This window comes from Lampris incognitus, chromosome 11 (genome assembly GCF_029633865.1).
Source record: "Lampris incognitus isolate fLamInc1 chromosome 11, fLamInc1.hap2, whole genome shotgun sequence".
Classification (NCBI taxonomy): domain Eukaryota; kingdom Metazoa; phylum Chordata; class Actinopteri; order Lampriformes; family Lampridae; genus Lampris; species Lampris incognitus.
The window spans coordinates 42,991,467-43,016,848 of NC_079221.1; the positions used below are offsets into that span (position 1 = coordinate 42,991,467).

At 44.6% G+C, this 25,382-nt stretch overlaps 2 protein-coding genes across 2 annotated transcripts in view; one reads left to right on the forward strand and one right to left on the reverse strand.

Moving 5' to 3' along the window:
* The first annotated feature begins 16,493 nt into the window (after positions 1-16,493).
* Positions 16,494-17,630, forward strand: LOC130120384 (GATA zinc finger domain-containing protein 14-like). Its single transcript, XM_056288932.1, has one exon. The coding sequence runs from the start codon at positions 16,494-16,496 to the stop codon at positions 17,628-17,630; it is 1,137 nt and encodes a 378-aa protein (XP_056144907.1).
* A 6,342-nt stretch (positions 17,631-23,972) lies between these two features.
* lrp1bb (low density lipoprotein receptor-related protein 1Bb) overlaps positions 23,973-25,382 on the reverse strand; it is a 303,986-nt gene continuing 302,576 nt past the window's right edge. Inside the window, exons 91-92 of the mRNA XM_056288933.1 lie at positions 24,510-24,584; positions 23,973-24,113 (exon numbers count right to left, since the gene is read on the reverse strand). Of these exons, the coding sequence (XP_056144908.1) occupies positions 23,973-24,113; positions 24,510-24,584 (216 nt within the window). The remainder of the gene's footprint in view (positions 24,114-24,509; positions 24,585-25,382) is intronic.

The following is a 25,382-nucleotide window of genomic DNA, read 5'->3' on the forward strand; positions in this document are numbered from 1 at the left end:
AGATAGTCTTGCCCTAACCTTAACCAATCATCAGTCCTCATGCCTAAATCTAACCAACCCAATCGATGAAAGGCAACCACGAGTATCAACCAATCGGAGGCAGAGTAGGGCGGGTCATAGCGTCAACGCCACGACATAAAATTAAATTAAATCAAATCCGCAAGCGGCATTGGGAGGGATCCAAGCACTGGCACTGTTGCGCCCCCTATGGAGCAATTTGAAGGGTTTTGTCCTCATGATCATAATTAACGCTATGATACGTAGGGGCCTTTTATACACCTGGCCTGTAATAGACTACCGTTTCAACATGAAACTAAACCGCTGTTGGTAATGTAATAAAGATTGAAGAATCTTGCTTCAGAAACAGTAGCCTACCCGAGTTTCCAACTAGACACGACAATGTCGGATTACTTGGGTCGCCTGTGTCCTAGACGATTACCGTAATTTTTTAAAATGTCGTAACACTTCCACTGCTTCAGAAACATGTGCCAGAGTTTCGAAAACTGGACCAGACGGTGTCTGACTTCTTGCGTCATAGCCGACTGCCGTAAAAAGAGAAAGTATGTCGTTAAACCCAGGTGTCCTGGCGTGTGGTATGTAGAGCTGCAGCGCTTCCACACCAAATAAGTCAAAATGGCGGGCAAACTATATGACTGACATAGGTGGTCCCAATAGTAAAGTTGTTGAGCACATTGAGAGGCATGGGTCGATTAAGTTTTGTGTTGATCTGACTTATGCTGTGGGAGTTATGGCCTTTTAAGCATGACCCTTTGTTATAGCGCCACCATCTGGCTGACATGGGGGATTTGTAGTGCCAGAGTAGTGGGGGGCCGTATGAATGCACCTACCAAATTTGGTTAGTCTAGGATTTATGGTTGCTGAGCCTCAGACACCTTTAGCTGAGAAACCGCGCCCAAACTAATACAAGTCAAAATGGCGGGCAAACTATATGGCTGACATATGTGGTCCCGATAACAAAGTTGTAGAGCACATTCAGATGCATAGGTCAGTGCAGTTTTGTGTTGATCTGACTTACGGTGTGGGAATTACGCATGGCCCTTTGTTATAGCGCCACCATCTGGCTGACATAGGTGATTTTTGGTGCCTGAGTAGTGGGGGGGGGGCATAGGAATCCACGTATCAAAGTTGGTTGGTCTAGGACTTACGGTTGCTGAGCCTCACACACTTTTAGCGGAGAGAAATAATAATGATAATCCTAACAAATACATCAGGGGTCCACCAGCTTCGCTGCTTGGGCCCCTAATAAAAGAGCTCCACAAGAAGAAGACCCCACTGAAGAAGAAGAAGAAGAAGAAGAAGAAGAAGAAGAAGAAGAAGAAGAAGAAGAAGAAGAAGAAGAAGAGGAGGAATGAGAAGAAAGAAAACGGTAGGTAACCGTTTCATTTTGATCATACGAAATAGTAAATACGTTAGTTTTATAGAATAAAATGCGTTATAGTCACTCAGTCCGAGCAGGAGTAACGTTACACAGGCTGCTGTGATGTCTCGCAGTTAAAAGGGAAGATGTTCGAACAGTCACTTGTCAGAGATCTGTAGAAGAAGAATAGCTTTCCTTTTTGGTGAATGTCCTGTTTTTGGTTTCTATTATACTTGGTTCACGGATAAATCTCTGAATGTGTTATTGAATGAAATTGATCTAATAGTTCTTGACACGAGGTGATGATTTTTTTTGTACAATAACCAGGATGTGATTTATTTTGCCACGTAGTCTAAATCTAAAATTCTAAACTTTTATCTTTCCAGAGCAGACGTTTAGCTCAGTGTCTGTGCCTGTTAGAACATTTGAGATCGGGTATGTCAATGTTTGTTGAAATGACTATTATGTCATTTGGTGGGTTTAACTAGGGTTGCCACCCACCCCCCCAAAAATTCCAGTTTGCAATTAGTATATGGAAAATATGTCATATTTCATGTTTTTCTCATTAAATAATTGTGGTTTTATGTTCCCAAAAAGGCATTAAAGGGTTAAAATTACTTAAGAAATACATGTAAATTTAATAGTTATGATCAGTATTGAAGTTGGTCAAAAGATTTAATGCATTGAAAGTGAAAAAAATATTCATGTGTAATATTTTTATAGCACTTTTAAGGAACTGAACATTTTTTGCACCGAGGGTAAAACCTCATGATTTTCTAGAGGGGTGCCCAGGGGTTAAAGGAACTGCTTGAATTCATAGTTTGAGCCTTGTGCTCTGAACAAACAAGGAAATGCACTTTATTTTATTTTTTATATTATTGTTCTGGTTCTGTATTCATTGACATTTTATAAATAAATGTATTTTATTTGTCTAAATTCTTCTTGTTACAATTGTTTTCATTTCTACTTGTGCCAGTCAATTATGAACACTATATAAAATAGCAGGAAACTGGTTTTTAAGTTGCACAAATAATTGGGTTGAGAGGAGCTCCCTGAATACAAATGACAGAATAAGACTGAATAATGACATCCGACAGTCTAATTCTAATGTAGGCTTGGACTCTGTGTATTCTATTCTTTCTAGCAATTGACAATATTTCTCATGTGTTCACTATTCCAAGTAAAGAGAGAGAGCATGAGGAGGCCAACATCACATTACAACACCACAGCAGTCTAACCCTAATGTTCATTTAAGTTCAGATATTCCTCTAAATCCACCTTAAAAAAGGCCAAGTCCCCTCGCCAGAGTCTCACTCTTAACTTTTGTTGAAACTTGGCAGCCCTGGTTTTAGGTAAAATATATACCATACTATACTAAGACAAACATGTGACTAATTGACGCTAGATGTGAACTGTACGTAACTGTTCCGACTTGCATACAAACTCGACTTACGAACAGACTCAGAAATGGAACTCGTTCATAATCCATTCAAATATTATTACAGGCAGAGGCGCGGATTATGAACTACTACTACTACGACTACTTTCGGCTGCTCCCGTTAGGGGTCGCCACAGCGGAGGTCTGTGGATGTGGTGAGGAAGGACATGCAGGTGGCTGGTGTGACAGGAAGCTGCAGAGGACAGGAAGAAATCGAAACGGATGATCCGCTGTGGCGACCCCTAACGGGAGCAGCCAAAAGTAGTAGTAGTAGTGGTGGTGGTAGTAGTAGTAGTAGTAGTAGTAGTAGTAGTAGTAGTAGTAGTAGTAGTAGTAGTTTATAATCCGGGGACTGGCTGTGATAACATTTAAATGTGCAAGAAGAGTCTAACTCGAGTCAAGTCATATGACTCGATTCCGCTACCTCTGCTAAGCACTGACAAAATATGAAATGCTACAGACCAAAAGCAGACAGCACACCATCTTGTGCCAGACACAGCTGTACCTCTAATCTGCCAGCAAGCTGACAGGCGGATATAACAGTAAGCATGCCGCCACCTGACTATGTGGAAAAGACACACTAGCAGTAATGCGACACCAAATGTGTTTTTTACTGAGGAGTTTTTCCTCATCCAAAACGAGGATCTAAGGATAGGTGTTACACATTGCAGTTATGATCTTATTCTATCATTATCTGTTATAGCATGTATTATGATTGCAAAGCCCTCTGGGACTAAATCCTGATTCAGGGCCATAAACCTGACTTGAGTTTTAAACAAGTGCTAGGTATGTGTATGCTCAGAACATAACAGAGTTTCACTCAGTGATATTATTTCTGCCCCGTTAGAATAATTTTTTCCTCCACCCTATATCTAGTGCTCACAGGCTCCCACCGGCGCCTCTGGAAGAGTTTTCCTATTTGCTTCTCTCGATTCTTCCTTGCGTCGTGGTGTTAAATAGATTTAGGTTTTACACCCTCGCATCTAACTTGTCACTGAGCCCACCTGTCCATTCACACTGCTTAGTGTCTGCTGCCAAACTCAGAATATCTGCACATTTTCCTTTCATGGGCCCTTAAGTTTCATATCTTTTCATGGCAGTGTGAGCTCAACAAAATACACAAGGTAGTTCAATGTCAACAGTGTCAGTCCTAGTCTTAGGCTGTTTGGTTTTGATTTGTTTTTTGCCCATATCCACAATCTGTTAGCTGTCCTGGACAGTACCCATGCAAAAATGCTTGATTCCTGATTAAACATTAGCAATTAATTATTCATCCCTCATAGAAAAAAATGCTATGGTAATTCTTCCTCTCAGCTAATGAATTAATTGCCTTTTTCTACTCCCTTTTTCTCCTCTCAACATCGATGGCGGTGCATGTTAGCATCTGGGTGTGCCCTCACATCCTTTATGAGTACTGAATAAAGCCCCTGGCAGAATATGCCTAAGTGTAGCCTTTTTCTGAACATTGAAGACATTCAAGGTCCACACATACCCACTGGCAAATGACGTCTTCACTTAATCCTTCAACATGGCCCGGATAATATTCTGCAGAAAAGCTTTTAATTACTTACAGAGAATTAACCTGTATTCCATTTATTCACCGTTCTCTTTGTGGAGAAAATAGGAAAATGTATGAGCTTTATCCCAGGGATGGGACGGTGACTCACAAATCACTGGCAACAATATCTCATTAGCCGGATTAGAGCGAGAACCATGCAATGACAGTATCGTTTTCACAGAGAATTAACTTTTATACATGTCACATCCCCTGCCTTTTTCTCAAGAGATTTCACCATGTCTTGTCTCAGCCTCTGCTGTGGCATTGAGGGTTATGTAGCATTATAATTGATTATTGCTACAAAGTTCTTTTTCTTTTTTCCCCCAGTTATTACTATTTTCTAAACTGTTTTAATGCTTTATGGCATTATGGATTTCTGTCAGAGAAACTAGCTTGAATCTCCTTGTCTTCTATCCGACCGGCAAGATATTGTTTCCTATGCATTGCGTTTGTGTCCCATAATGGTCACCCATTGTGTCCTGGACACGGGTGATGAAGGGCACCCCAGCATCTTTCAAAAGCCCACATGCTGCCACATGGGTGACCTTGATTTCGGTGATTCCTCATCTCTTTTTTTTTTTTTGGTCTTCTATTGGTTTGCTCATAGGTGACCGTTTTAATCACAACCTTATGATGTAAAGAGATCAACAATATGTGCCCAAACACTCCTCCAAAAGACAATCAATACTTCTGCCTGTGTCTCTGAGCAAGGCAGCGGAAATAAGAACTGGAGTCGGTCCTCCTGTACAGTAGGACGGGTTCAATGCAGAGGATGAGTTTTGTTGTATGTATGCACAATCGCAAATAAAGTGTCTTCTAGTTAACAGCATTGCAAACCAAATTTCTTCCTTCAGTCAAAAACATAAATGTACTCGACTGTTTTCAAAGATTTTGTTTCTGCTTATCTTTTATATTAAAGCTGGCCATTGTAGAATTCCGGAATCTATCTCTCTATCTATCTATCTATCTATCTATCTATCTATCTATCTATCTATCTATCTATCTATCTATCTATCTATCTATCTATCTATCTATCTTTCTATCTATCTATCTATCTATCTATCTATCTATCTATCTATCTATCTATCTATCTATCTATCTATCTATCTATCTATCTATCTATCTATCTATCTATCTATCTATCTATCTATCTATCTATCTCTCTATCTACATTGCTGCTTGAAAGTATGTGAACCCCTTGAGCAGTTTAGATGTTTCTGTTGTTTTACCATGATTTCCTTATTTTATCATCACCAGTTTTTATGTATGAAATGTCAGATATATGTTTATCAGTTGCATGTACTTGTTTAGTGGGACTTTTTTTAAGTAGCCCAAAAACTACATGAAACATGGAACAGTGTAATTGCAAAAGTAAGTGAACCCCCAGCTGCATTGGTTAAGTCAAGCAGGTAACAGACTCGGGTGAAACACATTTGGGTGCTTAATTAATCATTTAAGCAGACCAATGAAATGAGACATCCTTGGGAAAGGGTTTGGCCTGCACTAATTAAAAGAGAGAGGAAACCAACCAAACCACTGTGGTCCCATACAAATCAACAATGCCGAGAGCAAAGGAGATACCCAAGGACATGAAGAAGAGGGTAGTGATAGCCCATCAGTCTGGGGAGGGCTATAAGACCATCTCCAAAAGATTCCAGCTCCATCCATCCACTGTAAGACAAATAATTTACAAATGGAGGGCCTTCAACATGACAGCAACTCTGCCTAGAAGTGGATGCCCATCAAAACTATCACCCAGAAGCACCAGAAAAATAATAAATCAGGTAAAGGCCAACCCACACATCACCTCTAGAGAGTTGCAGACCTCTCTGGTAGCATCTGGGACAAATGTGCATGCGTCTACAATCAGACGAAAATTGAATAGCCATGACATTCATGGGAGGGTTGCTAGAAGGAAGCCTCTGCTCTCAAAAAAGAACAAAGCTGCCCATTTCAACTTTGCCAGAGAGCACTTGGACAAACCGGAGACCTTCTGGAAGTCCATTCTCTTGACAGACGAGTCCAAAATAGAATTATTTGGTCACAATCAAAACCAGCATGTTTGGAGAAAAGCCAACACTGCATATGAAGAAAAGAACCTCCTCCCAACAGTGAAGCATGGTGGTGGAAATGTGAAGGTCTGGGGCTGCTTTTCTGCTTCTGGACCTGGACGACTCCATATTATCCAAGGAACCGTGGATTCTCCGGCATATCAACAAATTCTTGACCAGAATCTCCTGCCATCAGTCAGGGAGTTGAAGCTGGGATGAAAATGGATTATGCAACAAGACAATTACCCAAAGCATTCCAGCAAAACTACAAAGGAATGGCTTCAGAGAAAGAGGATTCGTACTCTGGATTGGCCCAGTCAAAGTCCGGACCTTAATCCAATTGAAATGTTGTGGCAAGACCTGAAGAAGTTGGTACATACCAGATGTCCCTCCAACCTCTCTCAACTGGCTGAGTTCTGCAAGGAGGAGTGGGCAAAAAGCCCCATAAGCAGATGCGAGAGACTGGTTAGTGGTTACAGAAGACGTTTGGTTGAAGTAATGGCCTCAAAAGGAGGAGCCACAAGCTACTAATACAAGGGTTCACATACTTTTGCACATGTTAAATGTTCAGTTTTTGTGAAATAAACCACCTTCGTTGAATTAAATAATGAAAATATATCTCTTTTTGTGTGTGTGTCCATTATTTGGAAGGTGTGCTTTATAAATTGGGATTTGGATGTATGTGTAATAAGCTTATTTTAATGTTTTTTACAAAAACAGTGACTATGTCTGGAGGGTTCACAAACTTTCAAGCAGCACTGTGTATATATATATATATATATATATATATATATATATATATATATATATATATATATATATATACACTACCGTTCAAAAGTTTGGGATCACATTGAAATGTCCATATTTTTGAAGGAAAAGCACTGTACTGTTCAATGAAGATAACTTTAAACTAGTCTTAACTTTAAAGAAATACACTCTATACATTGCTAATGTGGTAAATGACTATTCTAGCTGCAAATGTCTGGTTTTTGGTGCAATATCTACATAGGTGTATAGAGGCCCATTTCAAGCAACTATCACTCCAGTGTTCTAATGGTACAATGTGTTTGCTCATTGGCTCAGAAGGCTAATTGATGATTAGAAAACCCTTGTGCAATCATGTTCACACATCCGAAAACAGTTTAGCTCGTTACAGAAGCTACAAAACTGACCTTCCTTTGAGCAGATTGAGCTTCTGGAGCATCACATTTGTGGGGTCAATTAAACGCTCAAATTGGCCAGAAAAAGAGAACTTTCATCTGAAACTCGACAGTCTATTCTTGTTCTTAGAAATGAAGGCTATTCCATGCGAGAAATTGCTAAGAAATTGAAGATTTCCTACACGGGTGTGTACTACTCCCTTCAGAGGACAGCACAAACAGGCTCTAACCAGAGTAGAAAAAGAAGTGGGAGGCCGCGTTGCACAACTGAGCAAGAAGATAAGTACATTAGAGTCTCTAGTTTGAGAAACAGACGCCTCACAGGTCCCCAACTGGCATCTTCATTAAATAGTACCCGCAAAACACCAGTGTCAACATCTACAGTGAAGAGGCGGCTGCGGGATTCTGGGCTTCAGGGCAGAGTGGCAAAGAAAAAGCCATATCTGAGACTGACCAATAAAAGAAAAAGATTAAGATGGGCAAAAGAACACAGACATTGGACAGAGGAAGACTGGAAAAAAGTGTTGTGGACGGATGAATCCAAGTTTGAGGTGTTTGGATCACAAAGAAGAACGTTTGTGAGACGCAGAACAAATGAAAAGATGCTGGAAGAATGCCTGACGCCATCTGTTAAGCATGGTGGAGGTAATGTGATGGTCTGGGGTTGCTTTGGTGCTGGTAAGGTGGGAGATTTGTACAGGGTAAAAGGGATTCTGAATAAGGAAGGCTATCACTCCATTTTGCAACGCCATGCCATACCCAGTGGACAGCGCTTGATTGGAGCCAATTTCATCCTACAACAGGACAATGACCCTAAACACACCTCCAAATTGTGCAAGAACTATTTAGAGCAGAAGCAGGCAGCTGGTATTCTATCGGTAATGGAGTGGCCAGCGCAGTCACCAGATCTGAACCCCATTGAGCTGTTGTGGGAGCAGCTTGACCGTATGGTACGCAAGAAGTGCCCATCCAACCAATCCAACTTGTGGGAGCTGCTTCTGGAAGCGTGGGGTGCAATTTCTCCAGATTACCTCAACAAATTAACAGCTAGAATGCCAAAGGTCTGCAATGCTGTAATTGCTGCAAATGGAGGATTCTTTGACGAAAGCAAAGTTTGATGTAAAAAAAATCTTATTTCAAATACAAATCATTATTTCTAACCTTGTCAATGTCTTGACTCTATTTTCTATTCATTTCACAACATATGGTGGTGAATAAGTGTGACTTTTCATGGAAAACACAAAATTGTTTGGGTGATCCCAAACTTTTGAACGGTAGTGTATATATATATATATATATATATATATATATATATATATATAATTCCTGTATCTATCTATCTATCTATCTATCTATCTATCTATCTATCTATCTATCTATCTATCTATCTATCTATCTATCTAGAATTCCTCTATCTATCTATCTATCTATCTATCTATCTATCTATCTATCTATCTGCTTATATATTTGGTGCAAAGGTTAACCAATTAAATGCAGAACCCTTTATTTCTTGGTCTTGTGGGCCTTTTCATGTTAATGTGCTCCAAGGAAAATCAGTTAAGATAAACATCTAAGCTGTAGATATGTGCACATTTAAATGCATTTAGATAGATTTAAGATCCAAGATATTTCTTTTACAAGTAACATGAATACATTATATTCTATTTGTGCTCCAGAGGCGTCTTTGTCTTCTACATGTTCCAAGGCAATGGAGCAGTCACACCGGGGGGATAGCTTTTCACCACGGCTTGCTAATTTTGTGTCGTGTGTTGCAAGCTACATATTTCTCACAAGGCTGCTTGATAATGCTGTTGGAAAATCAAATAATTTTGAATATCAAAAGGAGAATAATTATCAAATGAGTAGATTACAATCCTGTTAATTCATTTCCTTTGGTTTTATTTCCCCTTTTGTTCTCCCTTAGTAATTGCTATGAACACTTCAGCAATGAAATTTTAATTGATCGCCTTTTCGCTTTCCTATTCTAGAGAACCTTCTTTCAGCTTTCTTTTCCAATAATTTTTTTTTTGGCTGTTTTCAAAGCTCTACAACCATGAAATCCATGAATTCGTGTCTTAAGGGGATCTCTCACAGTAACAGCGAACCCTTCCTTTGGTGTGATTTTTTTTTTTGTAGGAAAAAAAATAAGCAAAATAGAAAATTGCCCAAGTAATTTGCATATAACTTGCCTCAGTTGACTCTTATTGGCCGTTCCACTGATTAATTTTTTTTTCTCTCGCAAAAGTGCAGTTGAATATCAGAGAAGGGCACTTGGGTCAGCCAGAGCACCCTTAATACTGATGTGATTATGTTTGGCCCAAAGGTCTCCCTCCCTCTTGGAACAAAACCTATTGAAGTCTAGGCCCCAAAACAGTTTCTCATACCCTATACACTGCTGTTGCCCCATCACATTCCTATTTAGGAATCATTCTTCCTTAGTTCCAGATGAGAATATGTTTGTTAGGATTGTAGTATTCTCACCTGCCTTACAAATCCAAAGTTCTGTAAGTCCTCCAGCTCCATGCAGTTTAGGATCAATATCGTCCTAAAAGCAGATGGTAAATAATTTGTCAATTACTGACTTCGCGGACAGTTTGGCCAACTACCTTTGTTGTGTCAGAAGTAATATGTATGCAAATAAGTCATGAAAAATGCTGATCAACACGACAAGTGATGATTGGCCACAATTTGATTAATAATGACAAATGCAAGATGCGGGGGAGTAATGCTATAAGACAGTCAGAGAATAATGTAATTATAATGCTCTGCTATTTTGGCATGCCATACATCATTACATTCAGAAAGAAAATATTTTACAACCCAATTCCACTCAGCGGCCCTGTCAACAACATTGCTTCTTTTTTTTGTGATTAAAATCTGATGTTGAGGAGAGAAATGTCTGATCCAGCTGGGTATAGCCTTTTCCTGGACTGATGAGTTAGGATGTATGATACATTGGAGGCTGATATATTATCCTTCAATATGTCCAGCAAGACAGCAGGAAATTTATGTATTTCTTACTTACCCAAGTAAAGCTATAAACCTGTATAATGATAAATTGGCACATAACATTGTGATGTAGTGGTGACGGTTTTCTGAATGGCACAGGAAGCAGCCCTGACATGACTCTCTGCATACCTGCAGATCGAGCAACCGAAACCTCACAAATGGTATGTTGCATTCTGAGCCAAAGCAGACCTCAAAATACCATCACTAGATTAACCCTAGGCATCATCATCTGGTCATGACCCGCCAAGGCAAAGACGCCTTCGAACCCTTTTCACACGCATGTGACGTCAAACGAGGAACAGAGGAACTTTAAGGCAAACAAATGTTCACCAGGGGGACGTAGCGCGTGGGAGGATCACGCTATCCCCCCCCCCCCCTGAACAGGCGCCCCATCCGACCAGAGGAGACGCTAGTACAGCGACCAGGACACATACCCACATCCGGCTTCCCACCCGCAGACACGGCCAGTTGTGTCTGTAGGGACGCCCGACCAAGCCATAGGTAACACGGGGATTCGAACCAGCAATCCCTGTGTTGGTAGGCAAAGGGATAGACCGCTACACTACCCAGACGCCCTGGTTTAAAGTAATTTTGCCGGAAAAAGTGTCTATTGGCTGGCTGGCTGGCTGGCTGGCTTAAATTGCCTACAAAAACATGAGACTTCAGCAGATATGAATTAATATATAATGTAGTCTAAACAGGTTTAGGGAAACCGTTCTGTGATGTGAAACCTATTTTAACTAATTCAACTGTATGATGACAACTGTGCCTAGGGAGAATATTAAAATGCATAAATAAAAATGAAGGAATAATTCAAAGATTTATTTCAAGCACATATCCAATATGAAAAGTGATTCGTTTTCTCTGTTAATATACTGCCGAAATTATTACACTTGTTTATTTTGTTTATACGGGGTAGCTTGACTCAGCACGCGTACTCTTTTCCAGCCAAACCCTGTCCATACCACTTCCTTATCTTTCCTCGGGAGCATCGTATTCCCGTTCTTGTCAGGAACTTGAATATGATCCTCCTATTAAACAACTATTTAGATATGGGTTTGGTGCAACCGCTTCAAATGTTATCACTCAGCTGAATGGGCGGTATCAGTGGTTATCAGCCTCATGGACACGAGTTAGAGGGGCCTGCAACACCTAGTTCAGAAGGGTGTTATATTCTACTCACATGGCTGATCACCGATATGAATACAAGAAGACTCCAGATCCAGTCCAAGAGGAATCCAGCTCACCACTACACCTGTACAGCCTGCGTCCACGTCATCAATCAATCAATCAATCAATCAATCAATCAATCAATCAATCAATCAATCAGATTTTATTTGTGTAGCACTTTTCATACAAACAAATGTAACACAAAGTTCTTCACCCAATAAAACTAAAATCCCCCCCCTCATAAAAAAAACAAAAGTACAGGCAAATTTTATAAAAATTTTATAAAAGTACAGACAAGTTTAACACTGAGTTAGTAAAACAAAAGTGTCATAAACACTGATTAATTAAAAGTAACAACAGTCAGAGCAGAATATATAAAAATAGCAAAATTATGACACACACACTGAACTTAGCTGTAGGGCTGTTTTAAAAAGTCCGCTTTTTAACCTGCTGTTAAATGTGCCCAGCTTCCCCTGCTCTAGACCTAGCACGAGGGGGTGGTTAACAGACCACTGCCGGTGGACCCGAGAGTTCTCGCTGGTTTGTAAGGGAGCGACGAGAGGGGGCGCTAGTGCAGCGACCAGGACACACACCCACATCCGGCTTCCCGCTCGCAGACACGCCAAGTTGTGTCTGTAGGGACGCCCGACCAAGCCGGAGGCAACGCGGGGATTCGAACCGGCGATCCCCGTGTTGGTAGGCACCGCCGCGCGGCGCCACGCGGCGCATCTTCACGTGGAGAAAACGTCGCTCAATGTCGCAGCTGTGGAAATCCGCATTAGCGGTTGCTCATAGTTTGAGGAGGCATCAAACTGCAAAGTAGTAAAATGATTGACCCCGGTGTTTGTTGGCCACAACGAGCAGATATAAACGCAGGTTATTGCTACCACATCAGAAATTCCATATCAGGGTATCCCTATACGGTTATGTATTATATATGTATTCCTTACAGCAGCCGAGGAAATGTGCGGTAAAAGGGGGTTTAGCGCTGATTTATTCATGCCCCTTGCAGCCTTGTTATATGTTTCATATTTCCAGATAAGCCAGCCCGAGGGGTTAGACTCGAGATCCCCTGCGCTTGATCCGGCTGACTTGAAACAGACAGCCAGGATAAAGTACCGCAGCAAGTCGACACAACGGCTGCACAACTTCTGAACGACGATTCATCTTTTCTTTCCCGGAGCACGTGAAAGGTGAAGCAGCAGCAGCAGGAGGAGGAGGAGGAGGAGGAGGAAGGAGCGTCGGCGCTCGCAGTGAGAAGATGCGCTCGGGTCCTTTAGCCAGATGCAGAGAAGCGATGTTGTTTTCGACATCATTTGTCGAGGTACGGCACCGTCACTGCGTCCAGCTCATCATCCCGTTGTTGATCCCTCACCGCATCTCCACTCTCGCTCCTCAGGCGCGTGTTACCGGACCCGGATTGATGCGCTGCTGTTGACGATCCCATTTACAACCCTTTCTGCCTGCACTCGGTGGCTGTTCGTAAAAATTCATGGTGATAGTGCTTGAAGCTCATGGCGACTCAGAGACACCTTTCCGAAGTTCCTCCACCAGATGCTTATGGCCTCCCTGGCCAGTCCTTGGTTTGAATCCCTGAAGTGGTCAGAGGGAGGGGGGGGGGGGTTCTAGCAGGATCAGCAAGCTTTAGATTCGGTGTTTCTGACTGAGGACCTCCAACAACCAGCGCACGTCGATAGAGAAGTTTCCTCTCTGTCCAGCAAATGTGTTGGACTGAGAGGAAACTGGCGTCAATTGGCTAAAATGAGCACGACGTTACACACCCCGCAGGTAACCAAGTAACACACGGGTGTTAATGCATGCACACGTGTCGGATAACTACCAGTTTGAGCCTGTGCAATTTTCTTTTTTCGCTGTCAAATTGACTTTCAGTGCCTGGTAGCTATATCAAGCAATCTTGGGAACCACTGCAGTGTAATTAGGGATATTATTACTACTGGAGAGTCTTTTTTTTCTTCCTTTCCATCATTCATGGGTTATTTCTGCGGGTGCAGGTAAGACCGTATAGTCAGAAGTCGCCCAAAGAAATAGAAATTACATTTGACAGTGCTGATAATGATACTTTCTCTTTCAAAGCATAAAGGCAGAGTAATTTCTTTGGTAGCAGCTACATAGAAACACACACACACACACAGGGTGTCGAGCATGAAATCAAAGGCATGCACGATGACTTTACATTGTGAAGGATATTACGCCATTTCCCCCCTGCAGGGTCACCAGTGTGACACACAGCAGCAGTAGGTGAGTTGCTCAGCTATATAACGAGCTCGTCGTTAGTCTGCACTAATTAATAAGTGGGGCCATTTCAACATACTAGGTGGCACAGGAGGAATAGAGACAAAGAAACACTCCTCAGTTAATCACCTTGGATCTGTTCCATGTATGAGTAGCGAATTCGGGGGGGGCAGCCGGGAACCGCCGCAGCCGGGAAGCGAACCTGCGTCTTTCGCACCACGTGCGACTGTTAGACTCGCTAAAGAGTCGGACCCTTTTTAATCGACTGGTTCACGTAGTCGCCTGTGGTGCGGAAGACCCGGGTTCACGTCCCGGCTGCGGCGGTTTCCGGCTGCCCCCCCCCCCCCCGAATTCACTACGATGGTGTGAGAAGTGGGATGGTGAGACCGTACCGTGAGGTCATCGGAAGCACGTGCGCCCAGAGGCGCGAGGGAGCTGATATGCTGACGCGCTTCCCGAAGGAGCGGGGTAGTGTTACGACCACGGTTGACTAGACTCGCTAGCCGGTTGGCTAACGGGTCGGACGCTGGTTAGCGCAGTCGAGCATCCTGGCTGTGGTGGTCCCCGGCTGCCCCCTGAATTCGCTACCTATGTATCTACCTTTTTGTCTGTCACTCTACAATATCTAGTCTTTCTTTCTTTTCGATGTTTTAGGTTGTTTGTTTATTCCTTTAATGGAGTGTGGTCTACAACTGCTTTTATTTTCGGAGCAGGATACAAAAGAAAATGCAACAAAGTGTCAACTTTTAAACTTCCTTGCTGGCGAAGCTAAACTGTCAACGTGTATCAGCAGCAAGAGCAAGATGGAAACCGAGTGAAGACGTGGTCCCCGTGTCCACCTCCCCTGTAACAGCCGGAGTTTTGATTGATTTTAAAGTTCATCAATGAATGAAGAGCACGGTTGCGTTTGTACGTCAGTGGCGTTATGATGACGTCATTTGTTCCGTTTCTCTGTTTCAAAGCTGCTGTGAATTTATGACATTGTATTAAAGTTGTTTTTTTAAACAGTCTTTCTTTCTTTCCTCCTTTCTTTATCTTTCTTTTTCTTTCTTTCTTTCTTTCTTTCTTTCTTTCTTTCTTTCTTTCTTTCTTTCTTTCTTTCTTTCTTTCCTTCGTTCTTTCTTTCTTTCTTTGTCGTTCTTCCTTTCTTTCTCGTCATTAAAAGTAGCATGTGTTTTGTTGTGCACAGACCGTCCCGCAGCCTCAGGATGTGGCTGTGGGGGCATCACGGGTTTAAAGGGAGAATGTGGTCGCTCGCACAGATGGATGAGAAACAGCAGCACACTGATGAGCCGTGTCTCCTCCCGCGAGTCCGCAGCTAGCGGGGCAGGTACACGACCTGCCCCGCTAGCAAATCACAGCTTTCTGAACAGGGTACATGACTGGCACCCGTTTTCTGCGACAGCCTGGCGGTGGAATTGAACTGAACTTCCGGTGACCGTCGCTTCTCGTTCCTCTCACGGTGGGACGGGTCAAGGGCTCGGGTGCCTCCCGGTACACGCTGAGAAACGGGGGGGAAAAAAGGAGAGTCTACAGAAAAAAAAAGCTTACTTATCATTTCCTCAACATCTGCCACCACAGCAGGTCTTTGCCTCCTTGTAAGCTGGCAGGGCGTTTGCACGTCTGACGTGGAGATTTAAACTAACAGCATGATTACAGCTGCAGCCAGACAGCGCCTGGATGTGCCAACGGTGTCCATGGCACACGGCGGCGAACAGCTCACTATTTATAAGCCACAGGCTGCACCAGGAGAGCTGGGAATGCTGTCCCAGATCAGGTTGCCCTAAAAGGGCTTTCAGCTCAGACCAGAAGCAAAAAGCCAATTTGGCACAGAGACATGGAGAGATAAAAGCAAGCCCCGAACTACTTTTGGAATCTGCAATATTTTTTGTTCCTTTGTGTTTGTGTGTGTGTGTGATTATGTATGGGCGATTGTGTTTACAGCGCAGAGTATACAAACCTGCTTGGCTGGCACACACCGGGTGGTACGCTGGTGCATATCCATCACGTGTAATGGTCTGCGGAGCTGGCCAGCGTGCAGCTAATAGGTCAGACGTGTCCACTCTGTGGGTCCATGTACACAGTCCCCATGTCCCTCGAGCCACGCATATCTGGCTCCATCAGAACAAACAAGGTACAGCAGCACCTCTGCTCCAGTCCACCTCCCTCGTTTCCCGGCCCCGGCCTATGTGGTAGTAGTAAAGGGGAGGAGGTTCTGGTCTCTCTATTGAAACTCTCATAGGAAACGTCTGGGAGAGTACGTTAATGGAGGGAGGGAGGGGGGAGAAAATAGAGGTAACGGTGGTGATGATGAGTATGTGAGCGAGGAAGAAATTGAGCTGGCTTTTTTTTTTTTTTGTACCGACCTCCCTGAATTCAATGTGTGCAAGAGAAAATGGACGCCGGTGTGCTTGAGGCATTGTGCAGACAGACGGGGCAGACGGGCAGAATTTGAAATCTGTAGGGCTAAACTATGTCTCCTGCTCGCTGCAGTGATCCAGGGGGCCAAGGACGAGAACACTACCGACACAGGAACTACAGACACAGGAACAACAGACACAGGAACTACGGACACAGGAACTACGGACACAGGAACTACAGACACAGGAACTACGGACACAGGAACTACGGACACAGGAACTACAGGCACAGGAACTACAGACTCAGGAACAACAGACACAGGAACTACGGACACAGGAACTACGGACACAGGAACAACGGACACAGGAACTACGGACACAGGAACTACGGACACAGGAACTACGGACACAGGAACTACAGACACAGGAACAACAGACACAGGAACTACGGACACAGGAACTACGGACACAGGAACAACAGACGCAGGAACTACGGACACAGGAACTACGGACACAGGAACAACGGACACAGGAACTACGGACACAGGAACTACGGACACAGGAACAACGGACACAGGAACTACAGACTCAGGAACAACGGACACAGGAACTACGGACACAGGAACTACGGACACAGGAACAACGGACACAGGAATTACGGACACAGGAACTACGGACACAGGAACTACAGACTCAGGAACAACAGACACAGGAACAACAGACACAGGAACTACGGACACAGGAACTACGGACACAGGAACTACAGACACAGGAACAACGGACACAGGAACTACAGACACAGGAACTACAGACACAGGAACTACAGACACAGGAACAACAGACACAGGAACTACGGACACAGGAACAACAGACGCAGGAACTACGGACACAGGAACTACGGACACAGGAACTACAGACACAGGAACAACGGACACAGGAACTACGGACACAGGAACTACAGGCACAGGAACTACAGGCACAGGAACTACAGACACAGGAACTACAGGCACAGGAACTACGGACACAGGAACTACAGACACAGGAACTACGGATACAGGAACTACAGGCACAGGAACTACAGACACAGGAACAACAGACACAGGAACTACAGACACAGGAACTACGGACACAGGAACAACGGACACAGGAACTACAGTCACAGGAACTACAGACACAGGAACTACAGGCACAGGAACTACGGACACAGGAACTACAGACACAGGAACTACAGACACATGAACTGCAAATGAGAGTGCGGTGTTGAACGGACCCTCCCGCTGGTTAATTTGTCAAGTTCACCACAAATCCAGTTTTCATCCTGGGGATTACAGTTCCCCCCCTAATCCGGTCATTACTCAAGGCTTCTGAGGACACAAAATACCCCCCCTCCCAACCACCTCCACCACCCCAACCCAACCCCCAGGCCTTCACTGCATGTAAATTAACACCACTTGTTGACATCTCTGAGAACAAGTATCCAAGCATTTTTTTTTGGGGGGGGGGGTAAATAGCTTTTAAAAGCAGACAAATGGGCCCAGGTAGTAAAGCACGGGAGTGCATTTTACAGCCCGTCTCTAGAACAGAGCAAAGCCCCTCTCCAAAGTGCTCGGTAATAAAACAGATTCATGAACCGTGTCGACGATGTAATTCCTTACCCATAATTTCCACGCCATTCTTACAAGGTCAGCACACAAGTCCTACACCTTTCCCTACAACCCCCCCCCCCACAGACACACACAGACAGACATAACTACATGACTTAACCTGGAAGTCGGTTTGATGCTTTGCTCTTGGTTTCCAAAGAAATCTTCACTGTACACACGTCCATGTGTGCAGACAGTATTCCTTGCAGACAGCATCACCGTTGTTTTCATATTTCACCTGTATAACGACAGTAATGCAGGTTCTCATTGGGCGATACTGGCATGAGCGGTAGTGCCAGCGGAAACTGAACATCTCAAAGGCAGAGGACAGATGTGTGGGAGCAGGCCGGTAGGAATGAACATCTGTACAGAAAATAAGAAGCTCAGGAATCTCTGAACACACGAGCAACTCCTAGACTGAAGAAGCAGACTAAAGCCCAATTTATGGAGCATAAATTAGGCATAAAGCTTCACATTTCACACACTTCCCGCTCCACAGCATCGCTTCACACAAATACTCTGAGATGAGCCGGGTCGAGGCGCCGCACCAGGCTGACGAGCAACTCCTTAGCATAGCGCTAAGAGCTTGCTGAAGCTTTCCCGGCGGTTAGCTCGCGTTTCCACTTTAGATTCTCTCTTCTACACCCCTTTTAAAACCTGTCAGTTTCAGCGTAGTTTTGATTCTGTTTCACTTCTAGTATTAGTGTAACCGGTTATTTTCTTGCCCGGTGCGGGATTCGATACGGGGTATACTGCACCACAAGGCGACATCACTAACCGCTCGGCTAAAGGGTCAGACCCATTAACTAGGGACTAATGTGTCTTATTAGTAGTTTACATTAGTTTATTGATTTATGTCAGTAGGCAGATTTTTATTGATGAAAGTAATTCAGGAATAAATATTGTAATCATCACGAATGACTAGACGTGCTAGCCCTCGGCTAACGGATCGACTGGTTAACGTAGTCGTCCGTGGTGCAGGAGACCCGGGTTCGCGTCCCGGCTGCCCCCCCCCCCCCAATTCACTACATTGGTGTCAGAAGTGGGATGGTGAGACCGCGAGGCCACCAGGAGCGCGTGCGCCCTGGGGCGTGAGAGACCTGGTATCCTGAAGCGCGGGAGGGGGGTATTGTAACGACCACGAATGCCTAGACTCGCTAGCACTTGGCTAACGGGTCGGACCCTTTAGTTGAGCGGTTAGCGCAGTGGTGCGGGCGACCCGGGTTCGCGTCCCGGCTGCCCCCTGAATTCGCTACAGTATATGGATAGCGATTCATGCTGTAACGTGCATGGGTAAGTAGACACGTTGGCCACTGGCTGACGGGTCGGACCCTGTAGTCGAGCGGAAACATGGGTTCGCGTCCCGGCTGCGGCAGTTCCTGTGGTTGCCCCTCCCATTCGCCACTATACGTTCTCTCTAGCAGACTGAAACAGGTCTCTCGGTAAACAAGGTGAACTCTAGTTCCCTTTGTATTCTCTTTTCTTTTTTTGGGGGGGGGGTCGCTTGACAAATGTGACTGCTAGATTTTGTATTTGTTCTATTGATAAGTGGGGCGACCTTATGATTTGAAATGCTAAGCAGCCATTACACGTCGGTGTGGTATGAATGTTACAGACACCATCAGCGTGGAGGGGATTGAGTTATGATATTACCTCGCGCGGAGATTATTACATCCTGGTTTCTATGCTGGCAACCTCTCGCTCACTCTCTCCCCTACTTTCTCAATCATAGTCTCTCTCCCTCTCTCTCCCCCTCTCTGTCTTGGCTCGCGGAGAGATAAACAGCCATCTCTCGTGCAAGTGGTGGCGTGAGAACGCAGGAGCTTTGTTTATAATGTGAATACGACTCCTGCTCTTATTGATTCTGTCCTGGAGATGACTCCTCTGGGTTTTCTGGTGTTTATGCAGGAGGCTGGTGATGCTTGCTAAGTGGAAAAGAGACAATAAATCAATAGCCAAGGTGAGGGGAAAGGAGCGCCAGTCATTCTGTGAGCATGTTTTCAAAATTTTCTCGTTTTCTCCTCTCGATGCACTTAAGGGCCTAAGTGAGTCGGCCATCCAGCTCTTTTCCAGGCCTCGCGGTGCAGCTGAGTTACGATGTCCCACTGCTAGTTTGTGGCTCTTCCACCTTGCAATACCAGTATGCTGGCCTAGTTAAGAGCAACTGGAAAATGCATAATAACAAAGTTTGACTTTTGTGGTCTGGACTAGAAACTTGAAATACTCTCAACTCACTGCCACCAGTAACATTATGTTCTGTACACTTTGCACATATTGGACCGTTCGGCTGATTTATCCAGGAACACCTTGTGATAAAATCTGTTTTAAATAAACTGTATTCATCCAGGTAACGTGGTTAGCAGGTAACATAAGTCCTATATACCTAGCGTTCCTTCTTTATCCAATTCAGGATCAAGGGTGGGAACCCTTCCCAGCAGGCCAGGAATGGAAGCTAAGGAGACACCCTGGAAAGGTCATCAATCCATCCCAAGGCCCAGATACACAATCACTCACACACGTTATTCACACCAATTAGCAATATGAAGTCTCCACTTCACCCGACATGCATGTTTGTGGACTGTGGGAACAAATCCCAGAGGAGACCCAAGCCCCGAGAAAACACGAAAACTCCCCGTGGAGACTGGAATCAGCTCCAGGACACTGACTGTGCTAACGGCTCACTCATCGCCTGCCTTTTTCTCATACTGTACATATGAAAATATTCCCTTTCACCCCATGCGGATGTTCCTCAATCTCGGGTCCTCGACCAGAGGCCTGGGAGTTTGAGGGTTCTGTGTGATATCTTCGCTGTTCCTACAACCGCTCCCTTCTGAACGGAGAGCTCAGATGTTACTCCTGCAGTCTGTTGGAGCCCCTCTCCCAGCCTGGGGGCTCACAGTCCCGCGTGCTCCCACCACCACTGGAGATGCTACGCCGTGACTTTCCCTCTCTAAGTCCATCCTTCGGCCCTTGGCATTTCTCCAGCTTCTCGTATTCGTATTGAAGTTCGTATTGAAGTTGTTGTCACTCGGGACAGTTGCATGCTGTTGTAGAAGCATTCCAGCAGTTCAAGGTTTTTTGCTCTCGTTCTTGTAGTCCACTTATAAACCGAGCTGGTGTGACTGGTTTTTTTTTAGCCTCTCTCATACTAGAGATAGGCAAGTAAAGCATCAGGGGTCTTGCCTAAAGACCCCTAGAAGGGCCCCCAGACAGGGGTAGAAAGATTTGTGAATGACCAGCACCAAATGTCCAGTGCCACACCGTGTCTCATGCCTTTTGCAATGCTCTATGGCTTTTTATGTGGTTATGACAGAAATTTACCTCACCCGTTGCCTCTCCTCCAGCATGGGGAATCCGCAATGAGGAGCATCAACTCCAGACACAACCCGCTGTGTAACCCTGCAGGTGCTTTGTAGGAGGCAGCGGGTGGAGCTGATATGACATATCCTTGTTAAGGGTTTGTAAGTCAGCTGGTCAGAACCGAGCATACATAGGATCTGGATGAGAAGGATATGTTCACATTAAAGGGCTATAACAAATGATGGCTAAGAACTACATTCAAGTGATTCGGCGTTTATGAAAGATTTTCAGTGCGCCACTTCTCGATGCCAGTGTCGAGAGGCATATTTACAGTCATTAAATCAATTTCAAATACTTAAATTTTGATTAAATGACAAACGTATTGGTGTTTCGGTCAAGTCGGTGCTCTCCAGGTGTCTTGTGTTACTATGAGCAGTATTTCTGACAGACTCTGTTGCTCCTCCATGAGGCTGACTGGAGAGGATAATGGAGGGAGCTGACTGAGGCTGCAGAGACACAACAGTATCAGTGCCATCATCATCATCATCATCATCATCAGATTGTCCTCCCGCCGTGCAGGGAGGCCAGAGGCAGCAGGAGGATGCAGCGGGGTAGCTCAGCCAGAGCGAGAGGGTAGAGCGGCAGAGCGGTGGGCTCCTCCGGTTGCCATGGTGAGGCGGCGAGGGATGAAAAGCCCGCCATTGTGTGTAAAGAGGCAGAATTACCATTCGGGGGCGGGGGGCAGCGCTGTTGTCATTTTCCCCATCGAGTAATGAATGCACTTGGCCTTGCAGCACACACCGGGAGGGCAATAATTCCCCATCATCTTCCCCTTCTCTACACAGCAGGTAAAGATGTCTCAGCCTGTTGATTGACTTGTTAGGTCAGCGGCCATATGAGCCATGAAAATATAACAGGCGTGCCGGTTTAATCGCCGGTTGGATTCGCCTGTTCAGAGTTGGCCCGCTTGATTTCACATGGAGGCCACCGTTTGGACGCAGTAATTGACATTTATTCATAATCTCAGAACCCATTTCGGCACCGGCTGCGTGTGGCGCAACAGCTTACCGAGGCCGGTGCCCTCGCACCCGTGCCCGGCGGCCTGGAAATCAACTGAAAAGGGACGCTTTAAGTGGAAATAAGCCCCCTTTATTCCATACCGATTTACATTTTATATAAAAATTACTTACATTTAATACATTTTTTTTGTTCAAAATACAAGCAGCCAAACAACATACAAATCAAATACAAAATTATAAAATTTCTTATATCTATCATCCCTTTTTTTTTCGTTGTTGAAAGTGACAGACGTGTTTTATAATAACTCTCTGAATAACCTTAATGTGGTTGTGTTAAATCCTTTCTGTGTCTAGAATACATCCTTCTGCCATCTGCTGATATAGGAGACCTAGAAAAATATGGTATAGAGTATCTGTCATCTCAGTTTACAGTACCGGATCTGGGATTCCGATCTCAGAACATTCAAGGTGGGCTTCAACCTCTCTCTCACCAAAACACAACTTTATATGGGGTAATACTACGGCGAATGCAGATGTTGAAGTGAAATCCATGGAAACGGGGGGGGAGGGGGGATGAAAAAAAATAAATGAACATGACAGAACCGATTTGCAATTAAATACGGTGTGGGGATAGTATCATGCTGATATGACGGCCTCGACCAGAGCTCGAGTCAAAACCGATCAGTTTTGTCCCGAGACAAAGGAAAAGAAGAAAGACCGAGCTGACGGGCTTCACCGCGTTGGCCGTGGAGCTGTACCGCCGCCCTCACGTTTACATGACGGAGTGTGCAAATCGAAAGGATGCCCCAGTGAGAAATCAACCCTGCACTGCAAAAAATGAAATCTTAACAAGTGAAAATATCTTGTATTTGGTACAATAAGTCCAACACTGAGTTAGAATGATCTTGAATTATCTCATTCCACCGGCAGATAATTTTGCTTATTTCAAGTTTTTTTTTTCCTGATTTTGGTCAAATTAATTTTTAAGAAAAGATTAAATTGACCAAAATCAGAAAAAAAACTTGAAACAAGCAAAATTATCTGCCGGTGGAATGAGATAATTCAAGATAATTCTACTCAATATTGGACTTATTGTACCAAACACAAGATATTTTCACTTGATAAGATTTCCTTTTTTACATGTGTGTAGCTTTTCTCTAACGTTACATGTATTCGTTCAGAAAGAAGACCCAGAGCAGTGTTTCGCCGCCTGTCGAAATAACACACCGTCCATTCCACTTGAACAAGAGAGACAAACGGGTACGGGTAACAAATATGAGCACTGCGTCTTAAGGTTTAAATTGTGCACACGTGTGGATTCTGGTGTTATTTTTTATTTATTTTATTTTTTTTTTTGCGAGTCAGCAGCTTTACTTCAATCTCATACGGTAGGCTATATAGCGCTCTATGACGAATGTCCGACAAACATTAGTAAGCAAGGAAAAAAAGGAGACATGTCGAAACCGCTCAGCGCACAAACGAGGACTTAATGCCGATGCTAGAACAAATGAAACCTAACCGAGAGCCTGACAGGAAGTAGAAAATTCTTGTCCCTCCCCCCCCCCCCTTCGTTTTTTCTTTACATTTGTACACCGTGGTAAAAAAAAGGAGTAGAAAGTGTAAAGTCAGGCTACGCGGCGGTTTCACGGATCGTCCCCTCCAGCTTCTTTGGGAGCAGCTCTCTCCTCTCGTCGATATTGATGACCGGCTTGCGACAGTTCTGTCCGTCCAGGTATATCTTTGCATACACCGGGTTGGAGTAGTTCATGGGCTGCACCGTGACGGGGGTGGGAGGCGGGGAGGGTGGGAGAGAGAGAGAAGAGAAAAGCTGGTTAATTAACACTTTCTTTAGAAACTTGGGGGAAGTAATCTGAAGAAAGGTCAGCGCAGATCATTTTTGGGCTGAACGGCGAACGCGCCATTACCGGACCATTTAGACAGCAGTTAGGTAGGAGACTCGGAGCTGCTCTGTCAAAGCGATGCAGCGGGGACGGGATTGAGAAATAGAAGGCCGGTGAGTTACGCCCCGTGAGTATTAGTAAGACGTATTTGGCCCATGCTCGGCGCCACGCCTTCTGCGTTCTGGCTATATGTGATGTGTGCAGGATTGAACGTGTCTTTATCGGGGGGGAAACTGTGCAGTGGAAGTGGTAAAATTCAGAATCACCTGTCCAGGGATAACCTCCTTGGGCACAGTATGTATCCCCAAGGTGTGAGGGTCGCTGGACTTTACACACCAGCCCTGCAAACAAAACAAGCCATGCCGCCCATCATCACTACAAGTAAGCCTGGCTTCAGCGTCCATCAAAACAACTTGACAAAGGGGGGGGGGGGGTGTCAAACAACGGGTGGTCTGCATGTACCAAAAGAGTAAGAGAGTTAGTTATATGACTATTTAGCAGAAGATGCAAACTTTACAAGCATGTTAAAACTGCAAAAAAATACATGCATGCTTACAAGACAAAAACGGCACACAAAGCAGGAGACCAGTTAAGGTTACTTGTTGGAAACGGGTCCAGATTGGACGGACAACAGCAGATTGGACTGACAGTAGCAGATGTAAAATTTGGGAGCGCAAGAAGCAGTAGCATAAAGACCCGAAGTTCAAACGAGTGAACTACATAAGACATCAGCAAGGGAATTTTGACTCATTTTCTTTTTTTCCAAAAAAATGTTCTGAAATCCCCCCCCCCTTCTCCCCAATTGTATCCAACCAATTACCCCACTCTTCCGAACCACCCCGGTCGCTGCTCCACCCCCCTCTGCTGATCCGGAGAGGTGCTGCAGACTACCACATGCCTCCTCCTATACATGTGGAGTCGCCAGCCGCTTCTTTTCACCTGACAGTGAGGAGTTTCACCAGGGGGACGTAGCATGTGGGAGGATCACGCTATTCCCCCCAGTTCCTCCCTCCCCCCGCGAACAGGCGCCCCCGACCGACCAGAGGAGGCGCTAGTGCAGCGACCACGACACATAACTCACATCCGGCTTCCCACCCGCAGACACGGCCAACTGTGTCTGTAGGGATGGACGCCTGACC